The sequence below is a fragment of the Apteryx mantelli genome, chromosome 3 (genome assembly GCF_036417845.1).
Source record: "Apteryx mantelli isolate bAptMan1 chromosome 3, bAptMan1.hap1, whole genome shotgun sequence".
Classification (NCBI taxonomy): domain Eukaryota; kingdom Metazoa; phylum Chordata; class Aves; order Apterygiformes; family Apterygidae; genus Apteryx; species Apteryx mantelli.
In genome coordinates this window covers 134,045,082-134,060,284 of record NC_089980.1, presented here as the reverse complement: position 1 = coordinate 134,060,284, position 15,203 = coordinate 134,045,082, and the positions used below count along the sequence as shown (strand labels likewise).

At 41.7% G+C, this 15,203-nt stretch overlaps 1 protein-coding gene across 1 annotated transcript in view; it reads left to right on the top strand.

The window, feature by feature from the left end:
- Positions 1-5,382, top strand: part of CDC5L (cell division cycle 5 like) — a 37,634-nt gene extending 32,252 nt beyond the window's left edge. The window contains exons 15-16 of the mRNA XM_067294408.1: positions 1,152-1,364; positions 4,916-5,382. Of these exons, the coding sequence (XP_067150509.1) occupies positions 1,152-1,364; positions 4,916-5,020 (318 nt within the window). The 3' untranslated portion in view covers positions 5,021-5,382. The remainder of the gene's footprint in view (positions 1-1,151; positions 1,365-4,915) is intronic.
- The last annotated feature ends 9,821 nt before the right edge of the window (positions 5,383-15,203 follow it).

The following is a 15,203-nucleotide window of genomic DNA, read 5'->3' as shown; positions in this document are numbered from 1 at the left end:
TGTGAAAGCAATGTTACTCTTGAGGCCACTGATGATTTCCATTTTTTTACTACAGCATAAGAGGGATTAATGTTGGAACATTATAGCAGCAATGTAGTAAGGCTGAATGGGTGTTAGGTAGGCGAAGTTACTTTATTTTAAAACAAAACCAGTTTCATCCACTTGCAATCTCATACCTGCATGTTCGCAATCACCAGGACATGTGTCCAGCATTCAGGTACCAAGCCACTTGCATCCAAGTGGTCTGTCCAGGATTCCTTGTGATGATACAGGGAACGAAGGGATACCAGCTGTTGAGGCCTCATGTTTCCTGGGTTCTTCTGAGGTTGGTGACCATATGCTTTTTATTTTAGATGTGTCTTTCTTACCTTTTAGTAGCTGATGGTTATTGGTGTCTCCATCCTCTGTGAGTTATCAGGATTTACTTTGCCCTTTGTCTCTTGAGCTGGGTGTCCCGAGAGGGTGCATGTAGACAGGTGATAGGACCTAGTTGCCATTCTGATAGTCCTTCTGATGTTCCTTGTGGTGCTTCCATACTTGACGTTGCCGTTAATTGTCCGGTCAGACTGTTCTTAATGTTTCTGTTATGATTCTCGACCAGAAAAGTACAGATTCAGAACTGCATTAAGGTTCCTGCTTGCCTTTTTACATTACAGAATACAGTCTAGATAAATTCTGTTAGAGTAGGCAGAAGGATCGAAAGATGTGGCTGGTTTTCCAGGTAAAGAATATAATATATAAAAAGGAGGACATTGATCTCTATTTAGTTTTCCTTTACCAAGGTGCAAAACATCTCCTATATAAGTGGAAAGTTGCATGTCAAACTATTATATCTTGGCTGCCTACTTAGCTCAGCAACTGCAGTGATTCCTGTCTATAAAGCCTGTCTGTTCATACACCATGTAATCACCCCTGTTCTGGCTAGTGGATGTCACTCCTGGACTAACCTACTTCTAATGGAAAGGTCTCGATCCAGAAATCCTTCTTAGGTTGTTGTAAAATGTGCAGTGTGTGATTTGTCAATAGAAATCAGGGAACTGTTTCTTCCATTAGCTCTATACAGTTCTGCATAAATAAATATCTTTACTACTTTTTTTTTTTTTCCTTTGAATTCTGGACAAATAAAACAATTCCTGATTTTGTCCTGACAGATAAATAGAGGTCACATGACAACTGAAGCAAAAAGGGCTGCCAAGATGGAGAAGAAGCTGAAGATTTTGCTTGGTGGTTATCAGTCTCGGGCAATGGGCCTCATCAAGCAGTTGAATGATTTGTGGGACCAAATTGAACAAGCTCATCTGGAGCTACGTACATTTGAGGAACTGAAGAAACATGAAGATGCTGCTATCCCACGGAGGCTGGAGGTGAGATTCCTAAGTGTAACCCATTTGGTCAAATACATACCTTTTTTACAGTGAATGGGCTCTGAAGTTCACAGCCAGAGGTTTTTATTAAGTTTTTTAATGATCTTTTTAAATTATACTTTTGGCAATTACAAGACTCTTCTGCCTTCCCCTTCAATATCAAGGATGCTGTGACATACATTGCTGTGGCATTACAAGCTGGGACTGATCTGCTAGTGGCTTCTTTTCCTTTGTTTTTGTTTGTTTTTTTTTTCCCTCGTGGTTTATTTTATTAATATTCTACAACATAGGTCTTCTACTGTTCCATGTCTATCTTAAATTTGGTTTGGTTTATGTTTTAATTACTATTAGAACATCTTACTGTAGATCTGAAACTTGTGTAAAGCCTCCTACTTCTGTGAAAGTCGGTGGTGAATGCCAGTTTGCACTAGCAGAGGATCTCCTTTCTTGTCACATGTTGATCATATTCTTCCCTTAAGCTATTTGCAGCTGTCAGAGTTGTAGATAGTTGCGCTTTCATAAATCAGTATGATAACCTCATTTCAGGACTAGCTTTAAATGTGGCTCCCACTTTCAAAACCTGAGCAGTTCTGTAATTTTAGTTCTGAGCTATCCTCAGAGATCAGGCCCTTTTCCTGCAGTCCTCTTGCTGGCTAACTACACTGTGCTGTGCACTTGTGGTTTGGACATTGCTCCCAAATAACAGCCTGCGTTGCCAGTCTCGATCTGGTCATCATGGCTATGAGGAGGAAGATCCATCCTGCTTTCTCTTGAGCAGCCTTGATATAGAAGTGGCAGAAACAGGTACACTGAGATGCCTGAAAAACATGCCTCGGAGCCACCATACTTAGTTTAAATATTTCCAGGCGACTTGTTCTCTGTTTTATTCAGCTAACAAGCCAACCCTCACTTGCACAAACCTCAGCCAGTCCTCTGACAGTTCCCAGACTCAGGCTTGCTTTCCAAGGTTTTCTTTACCTCTTTCCGCCACTCCCTTTTTTTTCCAGAAAAGAGGGTTCTATAGTCTCAAATTTTCTCAAGGACTTGCTATAACTTTTTGCTATAACTTGCTGTAACGTGTGTGGGTTTTTTGTTTTTTTTTTTAAGATAAAATTTGTCAGTTCTTAATACTGATTCTGTCAGGATTGTTTAGAAATGCTGATAGATGTGTTTACAAACCAGGAAGTAATTATTTGCAAACATTAACAGTAAAATGTATTAAATAGCTTGATAGCTACTAGCAACATAGCTGTTTTTAGTAAATGACACTTTACTTGAGTCGTAAGCCTGAAGATGTGGCTTTCAAATTTATACAAAAATATTTAAAGAACAATGAAGATGTCCCATAACTAACCCTTGTGAAAGAGGTGAGCAAACTTGAGGCTATTCTAGTCTTGGCTTAAGTGATCCACTCCATCTACTGTGGCAAAGTCCCCAAACTCAGCAAGTGATCTTGATCTGGCAGGATTTCTAATATTTTAAGGTTATTGGGGGAGGAGGGGGACGGTTTATATACTGAATTGGAGAATGAGGATAAGCAGCCTTTGAATTGGCTGCAGCTTGGTCAGGAGAGCTACAGAAAAGCCCCAGTATCATCTTCTCACTTTTGTGCGTGTTTTATTTCAGTTAAGGTTTTATTTTGAAATCTCAATTAGAGGACGATGTATGAATTGGGAAGAACCCATATTGATTTTATTTCTTTTTTCAGATATCCAGCTTTATGTGTGCACAGGGTCAACAATTAGAATCTGTTTTGATTTTTATAATAAAGCAAACTCTGTATGGAAGTCATTAAGGAGAGGAAAGATGGACATCCTGTGTGTATCTCACGCAGTTGCATTTCCCAAGCATGTTTTAAACAGCTAGCACTAAACTGTAGATTATTGACTATTATACCACGTCAGCTAAATATCATCAGCAGTACTATAAAGGCAATTTTCAATACCTGGATGTATTTACCTCTCTAAAAAGAGGTTTTTATTTTTAAAAACTGCCGTGTTCTTGCGTTCTTACCATATTTTTTCATCTAAAATACATGCAGTGTGTTTCTTGCAATATCAGAGGTATTACAGATGGATTAACCAGGCTGCATCCTCATGTTTAAAAATATCGTTTCTACTTTTCCAGTAAAATGACCAGATTTTGATGCCTAATACAGGTATCATTACATTTGCTAAATACTACCCTGATTTTGGTGAGTGCTTTATCCTCCCACCTCTGTAAGTGAATCTGCTGTTGAACCTGGAGTTTGTTACATCATTAAACCACTTTTTGGCTATTTACAGTTATCTTATGATCTATATAATAGGTTTAATTTTTGGAAATTTTCCTAAGTGTTGTGTTAGCAGAGCTAGGGATGTACAAGTAGAACTGCAGCGTGCTTCTTTTCGAATGCGTTGTACTTGCTTGTTAACTTGTTGCAGTGGCTCAGCATGATCTATAGCAAGTGTAGCTTCAAAAAATTGCCATCTCACATTCTCTCCATTCTCCTATGGTTGAAGGCTGCCCCAGCTGTTTTAAAGCAAACAGTCTCCTGAGCCGAACTGTGCTCATCGGAGATGTTGCTTCATGGGTTATACAAGAAGTCTTTTTCATAATTCAGCTGAAGAGTTAATGCTTATTAATCACTGTGTAATAAAGTGGCAGATGAATATCATCATAGATGAATGTGAAACAATGCAGATGGAGGAAAAAACATCAGAACTTTGCCTGTATTGACTTTTACCACTCGGGAATACCATTGTGGTCTTAAAAAAGACAAGTCTGTGAAAACATCATCTCAGTAACAGTTCACAAAAAATAAATTTAGGAGTTACAGGAGGGAAATGGCATAGTAATAATTATTTTTGTTGTATCTACATTCACCTCTGACTCCTGAGTGTGGTTATGGTTCCCCCTTCCTCTCCATCCAAATCTTAAAAGGATGTCATAAAAACTGTACAAACAAAAAGCTACATGTATTGCAGAGCTGATCTTGGCTATGGAATGGCTTCCAAGAAAAACAAACAGACAAAAAAATACATGAGGATTCTTCAACCTGGAAGAGGAACAGGTTATTTCTATAAAATCTTTAGTGGCATGAGGAAGGAGTACAGATAAAAGTGTTTACTGTCTCTTCTGATACAAAAGCGAAGGATTATCAAATAAACTAGCAGCTGACAGTTTGACAATAACCAGAAGTATGTGTACCTTCAGACAGTGCACAGTTAAGCTGTGGAAGGCCTGGTCTCAGGACACTGGGTTAATAAGGAAGTTTACTTAAAAATATGTTTTGAACAAACTCATGGAAGAAGAATCCATAGATACCTGTTAAATGCAAAGACACTGCTTATGGGAATGTTTCTAATTTGAAATCTCTTCTTTGAAGCATTTGATATTAGCTGCTGTCAAAAACAGGGTGCTGAAGTAAGATGACCGTGATTCTTTGTCAGTCGCTTTGTTTTTAAACTAATTTCATCGCTCTCCTATCTCAGCCTGACCTTTGCTAACAGTCTGCAGGGGTGTGACTATTGGAAGAACTGACCAGTTGTTTAATTATGTTTCCCTTTCAGTGTCTGAAGGAAGATGTGCAGCGACAACAAGAGAGAGAAAAGGAGCTCCAGCAGAGATTTGCTGACTTCATGTTGGACAAAGAGACTTTCCAAGCAAAATATTAAAGCGCAAAATTCCTTTCTTCACTGATGTATCATTTTTAAAATGTACAGATACTTCTCAAGCAACTTTTGCCATCTGCCGCGGAAATCAAGTGTAGTCTGCTGTTTGCATCTTGTCAAGTTTTGTTCCTTTAATGGACTCTTCCAAATGCTCTAGGTATGATTGGCTTTGTCTAGTATTAAAAAATTGGATTGAAATGTCCAAAATTTTATTAAAAGAAAAAAATCACTCTGGGATGATTTTAGCCATGTCTTCATTTGCTAGGGTTATCACATTATTCCTCGTGTTTTGTCATTCTTAAGACCTGTAAGATACATGCCTGCAGAGTAATGTCTTTTGAATAAACCTGGAATGTTAAAAATAATTAAGAAACAAAATGCCTGTCTTTTAACTAAAGTGGAATCCCCTCTCCCCCCCACCCACCCCCAAGTCTTTTTCATGTTTCTGGTAAATCAGCTTTCTTTGCTGCACCTGCTTCATATTTTATTTTCAAAGACTGTCATTTGTAATAGGTAGGAGCTGGGCAGGGTAACCAGGGTCCATATAAAACCATGCTCCCAAATCTTTTCTGTGCCTTTGACTCAACACTCTCTTTTATATCAGGGGTTGTTCACATGGTAATACTGGCAGTAAGGATATCTTCACCATCCTGGAACAGATTAGGTTTAAGTTTTGTAAAAACATGCAGCATAGCCTAACTGTTCCCCTAAATTGCAGCTGAAAACATACCTTTGAAATTTCTCAGGAGTATTAATGCTTTTAAAATCCTCAGTGCATAACATGTTCCCTCCCTCTGGTTGATGAGCTTTCTCTTGCACTTTAACTTTCATACATTGTGCTGAAGGACTCAGTTAACGTCAGAGTTTTACCTTGGCCCTGACCCTGTGGAAGATGGTTACAGAGGCTGTATCCGTATGTCTTATACATTAGAGGCACGGGAACTCATTTGCTTGTTCTGCTCAGGTTTTAGAATCATCCCTCGCTCCCTTCTGGCTCTGATCAACTGGCATCTTCAAAGCACCTCCTGGACACAGTTTGGGAATTTGTGCAGGCCAGGAACAGTTCTCAATAAGTAAAGTGGATGTGGCTGGCCTTGGTAGAGTTTAATTGCACGAGTGTGTCCATGCTGTGCCAGATGGCCTTAGTGCTAGGGAACGCGTCCTGAACATTGTTTAACTTATCACTACAGACATAACCAGATTGTCTTGCAAGGTCACCCTTGCAATCCGTTCCATAGGGGTTTCTGGAATACATCCTTAGCACATAGTACTTTGGAGATCTGTGGCAGTATATTCCGTAGCTCTTCGAGAGGGGGTTAGTCAGCATGTTTTATTGCCCAGAGCAGCCCTGAAATGGGATGGAGGAAAAAAATCTCTATTTACTCCTTCTCTCATGTAGCCACGTCTCAGAACAGCATTCCGTTTTCTGTTTTGATTGTTTTTCTAAAGGCCAAGGTTGGGATTATCAAAAGGGCTTTTCCATGTAGGTTTTCCTAACTCACTGGGATACTTTTTCAAATCTCATCCAAAATCTTTCTTTGTTGAATAGATTTAGCAAGAACGGAGTGAAACGTTAAAAATTTAGCAGCTATTCCCAGCAGTTTTAATGCGTGCATTTGCCTGAGTCAGGCATCTGGTTTAGAGGATTACTTTCGTATTTTTATTTCTGTGGAGGTGTTAATCGCTTCTCCAGGGATCCATCTTATTCTCAGCTCTTATGCTTTGGGTGTTTTGAGCAATTGTTTGTGGAAATGCATTGGGGAAAAGAGGCAAAACAATGTATGCATTGTTAACAACACAGAATTTAGCAATTAAATGCATCGAGTTGGTTTTGACATCATGTAATTTTGCTTTTATATATTTGAATTTAAGTAAGGGCTTTGCTGTTTGCAATTTTACCACATTACAAAATGTCACTCTTGTAAGCCTTGGGAAGATTATTAGGGGGACAGTGTGAGAGTTGTGGGTGTGCAACTGTTTAAATACCAGCTCCTGTGGTAATCTTCACTGGTAATCAAGGAAGTTTTCTAAAGGCAGCCTGTGTGATTCCTGCTAATCAATGATGGGAGCACGTTACACAGCCAGCCTGAGAATATCTCCCCCTGTATTCGCCAGAGGTCGTTCTTCTGAAGCGTTAACACAGTTGTAGACTACATATTTTTAAAAATGTGTTAAATATTTAACTAAACCAGAGCACATCTGGAAAAAAGTATTAAGCATCAATCTTGTAGCATTTGGGGTATTTTAGCATGGATGGTTATACTCAAAAGGAAAATCATATAAATGCATATCATGGCCGTTCTTGTGGTTGTGTGGTAGCTGGAGATATTATTGGTAAACCTACAAGGGTTTTCTCTTACCACAACTACGATTATTTCCTTTCTTGTTAAGGTGGCAGCAGAGCTTCTTTGATGTTTTCTGTATTTCTTGACAGCTTCAGAGCTAGACAGGTATTCAAACATTCTGCCTTAGCAGATATTTTTAACGGCAAATTCAGAAGGACAGATGAGTCACAAAAAAGACTTTCTTCCTTCCTTCTTGAAATGCAAACCTTCTACAATTAATGTTCTCAGAGATTATTATATTTGAAAGGTACTTGCAGGAGCCTTATGCAGTGTTTTCTCCAGGTTGGTTTCTTTAGACAGCGTTTAATTAATTTTGCCCCTAGTCAGCTTTTCCCCTGAAGTTTCTGCCTATCTCAACAATGAAACAAAAATAATGAAACAAAGCTTCTTGTCTTACCTGAAGTCCAATTGTACCTTGGATTGGCTTTTTTATGTGCCCTAAGCTGCCAAAGAATCCTATTGCCAGCCAGGGAGAGGCCCTGCCAGTTCAGGAGGCACCAAAGGCCAATGCTGTACAGTGCTTTCTGAGCTCAAGAAGAGGGCTGTGATGAAGGATGCTTGTTTTCGGGCACTGCTGGGCTTCATAAAGTAGTCCTAACATAAGACCCTGGCAACTAGAGAACAGGGTGCAGAGCTGACAAAACTATGGTGACCTCTTCTATTCGTCTTTATCCTCGTTTACACTTTAAAGAAGGTAGAAATCCAGATAGAGCCACGGGCAGCCACACAGCTTGCACTGCACTGTGTTGATTGTACAAAAATCTAGGAACTGAGCAGAAGTTTGGGCCACTACTTCGCTGACACGAAGTACTGACACAGGTGTTACTGTGGCATCACTTCTGCCTGCTTTTCCTACAAGTATTTCAATGCTATGGGGCCATGACTAATCACAGGCAAACACTCAAGGTGCCGCCTCAAGTTGCTAGTCTTAGGTATAATCCACTGCCCCAGTGCCCTCTAAAATGCAGTCAGCAGGGAGGCTATAATCTTAGGTCTACTGAAATCACCCGTAAAACCTCACTTTGGACGTTCTCTGAGCACGTCTGTTGTATCCAAAGGGATTTGAATGGAGCTTAGGCCTCTTCACCTTATCTTTGCAGAAGAGCTCGGCTAGGACCTCCCTAGATCAAGGAATTTGTGTGTGGTAGCTTAAATTTAGGTGCTGAGGAAATTTATTCACCCAAATTTGGGTGCTATCAGACATAGATGCTCCCAGCAGCAGGCAGTGATGGAACCTGGGCTTTGTAGATCCCTTCCCTGGGCTTAGCCCAGTTTGTGTGTCAAACAATGCTCCCTGAATCTCTTTCTAAAGCTCTTTGAAACTGAATACAGATGTTTGGTGGACACAAAAATGACCACCACACCTTGACACCAAATTTCTGTGTTAAACTTTTGAAACCAGCTGCTAATTTGGCCTTTGTTTCCAAGAACAATAGTAAGTATAACCATGAACAGTGTGAACTAGTTAACGGCTTACTGCCATGGGGAAAGCAAAACCTGACTGAGTGACAGAGATTGGATGGGGGTGTGTTGTGTGTGTTAACAATTATTTTGAGAATTATTTAATGTTCTTCCTAAAAAATTCCTTAGTTTCCATTCAGCATGCCAAGATATATCTGCAAGTCTTTAAAGAGTTTCAGCTGATGATTTTCTACTCTTCCTGGAATCAGACTTGGCGTTTACATATTGGATCAATCGTATAGCTGGAGCCTGCTTCAAAGTCCATGTGAGTCGATAAGACTGTCATTTACTTCAATGGGCTTGGAATCAGGTACCTGGGAAAGTTAATAGGACAGCATTAAATTATAACATCTGAGTGTCTGATCTGTACTATGTAGATAAGAAAAATCAAGCATGTGCTAGAGGAAAAGCACAGATTTTTCTAAGGCACAGGAGGTTCCCTGTGAAAAATCCAAAGGGGTTGGAGCCAGCTCTTCATAACATGGCAAATCTCCAGCGAAACAAGCAATGTTTTAACATTGTCATTAGTGACCAGCGAAGGCCAACTCGTGCCGTAGTTCCCTGGTTGCCCTCAGCAGGCGCTCGGGGTGCTGACAGAAGGAGCATCCTGTCTTTGCCCAGTGCTGCTTGTTCTACTTTAGCACCCTCATTTGCTGACGCAAGCATTTCTGCAGGCACAGCTGGGCTAAAATAACTTTGCAAAAAAGGCCTGGTTGCATTAATCCAGCTCGGTTGCCCAATCCGCTGTACAGCTGTGTGCTGGGCCAGCTTTAGAGGTAGCAAGGAGCATGCAAAGGTGGAAGCGGGGCACAATTGCCCCTTTCGGAGGCTGTGCCACTTTGTGTCTGCTTAAAGTGACTGTGAAACAGGGACCACAGTGCTCCAAGGCAAGTACCTGATATGTGGCAAATGTGGGTACACCATTGGGCACCCTAAGTGACTGCCACTGAACTTGAGCCCCTGACTGTAAACCCTGGAGATTCATTGCCTTTTGCAAGCATGGCCTGAACATAGATTTTTTAAATAAAAGGCATCAAAAAACATGCTTGAACTCTTTTTGTTTTTTGGCTGCAAAACAGGATCTTAAACTAGTATGTAAACTTTGGCTTGTCTTCGATATCCCAGGACAGTGATATTGCTGGAGAAGATGACATTATTGTGGTCTGGACTTAATCTGCCTCACATTCATCTCAGGAATCCAGCTAGCAGTTATCTTCCATGCTGTGGGTTCAAAGCAACACCTGTCTTCCAAGCAGGATTTAAAAGTGAAGTATCGAATAGCATTTCCCCCCTTTTCTCTCATTTAGTGAAATGCATGTTGAAAAATAGCCAGATATTCATTTATAAGCAAACTGTCTCTGTAACTGGTTCCAGACTTGTACTTTTTACCTAAGACTGCAACTTGTACCTTTGCTTACTCACAGCCGCCTGGTTTTTGCTTGTGTTGAAGACTTACACTCACATGTACTCCCATGGGAGTGAGATCAGGCCTTGATTCAGGACAAGACTTAAAGCATGTAATTAACATATATATGTATATGTGTATACACACACACACACACACATATATATATATGCACCAATTCATCTCTACAGGCCCACTGATGCGCATGAAATTGTCCCTTTAAAAATTGAACATGGTCTCAAAATGCTTGTTGAATCTCAGCCTCAGCAGCTTCAAAGCGAAGGGGAGCAGCAGTCAGTAAAAAGAGGAGCCTCATTTTCTGGCTGTATGCAGGCTCTAGGGTCAGATTAGCCTCTCCTCTCCTTTCCCCTCTGTCTAGCTTTGGCTCATTAGTTTTCTGGCATATTTAAATGAGGTGGTTTTAACCAATTCCTACTGTCTCATGCCTAGCTGTGAGCCACAACGTAGGTGAAAAGGCAAAGGAGTGCTTTATAGCATCCCTTCTGCTGCTGGTACGATTACTGATAGTGGGTTTGATTATTTGCTGATTGCTGGGGGAGATTTTTTTTTTTCTTTATAATTTATTAAGAGATGTCTTAGTGTCAAGGTTAGAAAAATCTCCTTTTCAAGTTGAAGTCAAAGGTTTTTTACGTAACAGATTAGACAGGATCTGCCTCATTAGATCACTTTCAGGTTTCCAAGTTACAACAGTGGTTCTGATGTATTTGGATTCCTTAAAGATTTCTCAGAGGAAATGCAAGAACCTCTTTTAAGATCATTTATGCACATTGAAAACATTTATGAATTGCGACGCGAGGAAACACAGACTATTTTCTTATTTATTCAGCTCATATATCAGATCTTTTGCCAAGTATATGCTGCAGGTAAATGCCTCATAGGGTCAGACAAAAGTGTGTGTTGGATTACCGCCTTCTTCTCCTCCCACTTCTCCCGCTCCTCCCCTCCCTCCAAAATATGGGGTCTATTTTGTATAATTACCATGCCAATAACATTTTAAAGTGTGTTATGCACCTTAGGTGAGATCCTGGCCCCAGTGAAATCAATGGGAGATTTGGCTTCAACTTCAATGAAACTACGATTTCCTCTCCTCTCCTCTCCTGTCTGTGTTTGATGAGCCTTTCTGTCATGACAAGAAAAAGATCCTCTTTTGAAAAATAGTTATAGATTCTTAATAAGGCTGAATGAGCCAGCCAGGATTACATTTTTAGCTCTACGGCCAGCAAAATCTATTCCAGAACTAATTTTGTTTAAAGGGACTGCGTCCACTGGTTGAGCCTCAGAGACAAAGGCACCCTTAGAATTGTTCATCTCTATGATTTTTTAACTAATTATTACACTGATCTTGATAATACCTGGCCCTTGTGTAAAGCATTGATTTTTAAAGCCTTCTTTCTTGCTCATCTGTTAACATTCATGATTTGTCTCAGGACTCAGGCAAGACTATCGCTGTAGCTGGATCTTAAAGAAAAGACTAAGCTCGCTGGTTGTGTTAACTGATCTGCATGGCAGAACAGAAGATGACTACAAATAGAAGCTAAATTATTCCATGGATTCCCCCCCCCCAATTTTCTCCTAATTCAATCTCAGTCAAATCAACCTCTAGAACAGAAAAACAGCTATGTGCCTCCTTGGTTTAAACTCCTACCAAAGACTTTCAAGGGTCTGGGGAGAGGTAGGCTCTTTCATTAGGCCATATAGGTGGAAAGTCCAGATATTCTTTAAGTTCTGAACTCTGAGCCTAAATTCTCATCTCCCTTTTCCAGCTACGTCAGCTGGTTTATCCCTCCAAACCACGCTTCCTGTATCTCCTTAGCTCATCCTGGCCACAACATTGACCTCAAAGATTTTCATTACCTTTTTTCTGGTGCTTTAGTTGAAAAGAGACAATGCTGGCCTCTTCACTTTAAGCTTAGAGGAAAGCAAGAAAAAAGCTAGGAGTAGTAAATCCATCGGCAAAAGAGGGGAGAGTACCTTAAATTTTAATGTCTTCCAGCTCTGAGACATTGATTGATGCCAGTCTGCTTCAGAAACCTTAGTAGGCCAAAGCATGGAGCTTGTGAACATAATGAATGTTTCATGCATTCTCCCGTCATGGTGATTACTGAAGGAGAGGCACAGGCAGGATGCAACTGAGAGGAGAGTCTCTAGGAATTAAGACGAGAAAACACAATAATGGCTAATAAACGTATGGAGCAGTCAGCACTGAAGGAAATGATACAGACCACTTTGTATGTCTTCCCTATGCCTTTATGTGGGTTGTGTCTTGATTGCTGAAATCTCATCATTGACTGGAGCGAAGGGGCTGTGAACACAATCTGTGAAGCTCTGGCAGAGGTGGAAACCTATCTGGCTCAACCTGCTTGTTTTCCCTCAGTGTTGACGAGCATGGCTCAGAGACCCTGACTCCACCATCGCCTGGTGACTTGGGAAATGGGAAAGGTGGGCTTGACAGGCTTCAGCTCTGGGGGCTAAATCCCAAAGGCTTTGCTTTGCAGTGCATCTTCCCGTGTCTAAATCCAGCCTTGGGCATTCTGGTGTCTGCAAAAACCTGCCTACGTGCTATGTAGTGACTCCACAGTTTTTCTTTCAGCCATGTGCACCTCTGACCAACATCCTAGCGGGATTCACACATGCACCGTGGCCGGGCTGAGTCCTGCAAGGATGTCCAACCTCCACAGAAGAGAAAAGAAATGGAGAAGCCACCCAGATTACTGGGTTACTGGCTATGTCAGCGGCTGAAGTGCTCTCTTAGGGAGACAGAGCCATCTTGAAGATCTGCCTTGGACCAGGGCACAAACCATGCTTTTCTCCAGACCACAAAAGCCCCCAACCCTGCGTCTCTGAGAGTCTCTCTCCCTCACCCCAGCAGGGTGTTTCATTTCATGTAATACTGGACTGTTATTGCTCAAGAGAGACAACCCTGGGCTGTGAGAAAGCCAGTTTCTGGCTCCTGTGCTAGCGGACGTTTAGTCACACAAAATAACTCTTAGTCGCTGTTGGAAACAGGACATTGAGCTGAAGGGACCTATCATCTACCCCATGATCTTCTATGTCCTTCTGAGGAGCTCCTGCAGCACACTCAGGCCTCCTGTGTTGTAAAACACCCAAGAGCTGAGTGAACAAGCTTTCCCCATGGATAGGGCAAACCGGGCTGCAGTCCCTGCCCCAATCCAGGCTCCAAAGGGCTCTGAAAGCAGCTTTCTCATTGCCTGCCAGAGGTATCTCCACAGGGCTAATAGTCAAAGCAGTTCATAAGCATAGCTTCTTAATGACAAAATGCCTTTCTTCTGGAGATGACAGATCTTCAGCTCTGGAATTTGAAGGTCCAGGGCTGTGGTGGCCAGGATGCCTTTTGCTTTTTCCCGTTACTGAGATGGACCATCTGGCCTCACTACTTTGGCTGGAAAGTGCCCAAATTCCAGTGACTGCAAATTTTTTTGGATCTGGCCTGCTGCTTAGTCTGTACATCGTAAGGTAAGAGTAGCTAGCCATCCTCTGCCTCACAAAAGGATTATGGAGAAAAGTAAGGAGGTTCCAGAACTGCACATCATGCTTGTTCCAAGGATGTCCTGCGGGTTTTATTGTATTACTCTTAAAAATGGCAATGCTACCGATGTTTAGTCAAAAAAGTGTTTTGAGCCTAGTATCAACATAAAATATCCCACCTAATTCTAAATCACATTAAACTGGTGGTGAACTTAATCATGGGAGTGAGGGCAGGGCAGTCAATCTGATTTCCTAGCAGGTCCCATAATGTATTATTAGCAGCAAAACAACCCCTCCAGCACTGTATTTCACTTCCTTCCCTTTATTGCAAATGCCTTTTGGTTAACAACAAGGATCTGTTTTAATTTTACAGTTACCCGGTGACCGCAGGATGCAGATTGTGCATCACCAGAGAATGCACAAACGTCTGTCTGCCCTCCCTTCTTCAAACAGTAAATCGCACTAATGAGTGATCACAGGAGCACAGCCAAGCCGATGTGGCGACGCAAGGGGCGGCTGTGACAGTAATTGAAGAAAATGCCGGATCAGCCAGAAACACAAGGGTTCACAGTGAAAGCTTGAGCCAGACAGACACATGTCTCTGAAACTCCAAGTAAAGCATAACCACGAGTGAATGACAGAGATTTGGCCATGAGAGGTCAGGAGACACTAGCTGGCTGGGAGGCACCTATCTACCTACCGGTAAGGTCTCTTTAACAGTGGTGTTGTAAGGGACAGATTTTCCAAAGGCCTTCCTCGTCTTGGGATGCAGAGATACGGAGTGTCACCTCCAAAAATCTCCAAGCATCAGAATGAACGTAGTCACAGCTGATGTACGCTGTGCTGAACTCCAAGCTGGGAACTGGGTTACAACAGACATCACCCTTCAGGAGATGTTTTGGCTTGAGCAAATCCCAGTGGCATTTAGAGTAGAAAGAGGCCTCCAGCCTAGGCCAGCTCAGGGCATGTTTGCAGCAAAGAAATGAGGGGACCTAAGGACTGAAGAGAGTTTTTTGTACCAGGGTAGCTAAACTCTTTGAAATCCCATTTGCAGGAGCTTAGGTTTTCCTGTTGATCCCACCCACAGTACTTGGACTCTTTCTGGTACCTTCAGGAACATGAACCCAGCACCTCTGTCCTGTTGGTTTCAAGGAGCGGTAGACACCCAATCTGTCTGGACACTTCTGAGAGTCCCACCTGGCACAAAACCTTGCCTTTGGGAACTGGCCTAAGTGGTTCACCAGGCATTTTACCCCTTGAGACACAAGTTTTACCTGCAGTGACTGGGGCAAACTCGTGGACAGAATATCTGAGGCCATATGAGCAAAGCCAGGGAGAGCGCTTTAAGGAGGCTTGAACAGCTTTCTTAAAAGGACTTTAATAATATTTGACATCTATAAGACCAAGTCAGTAACAGGTCTAAAAAGTAACCAAATGGGGGAAAAGCACATGCCACAGATAAAGAGCT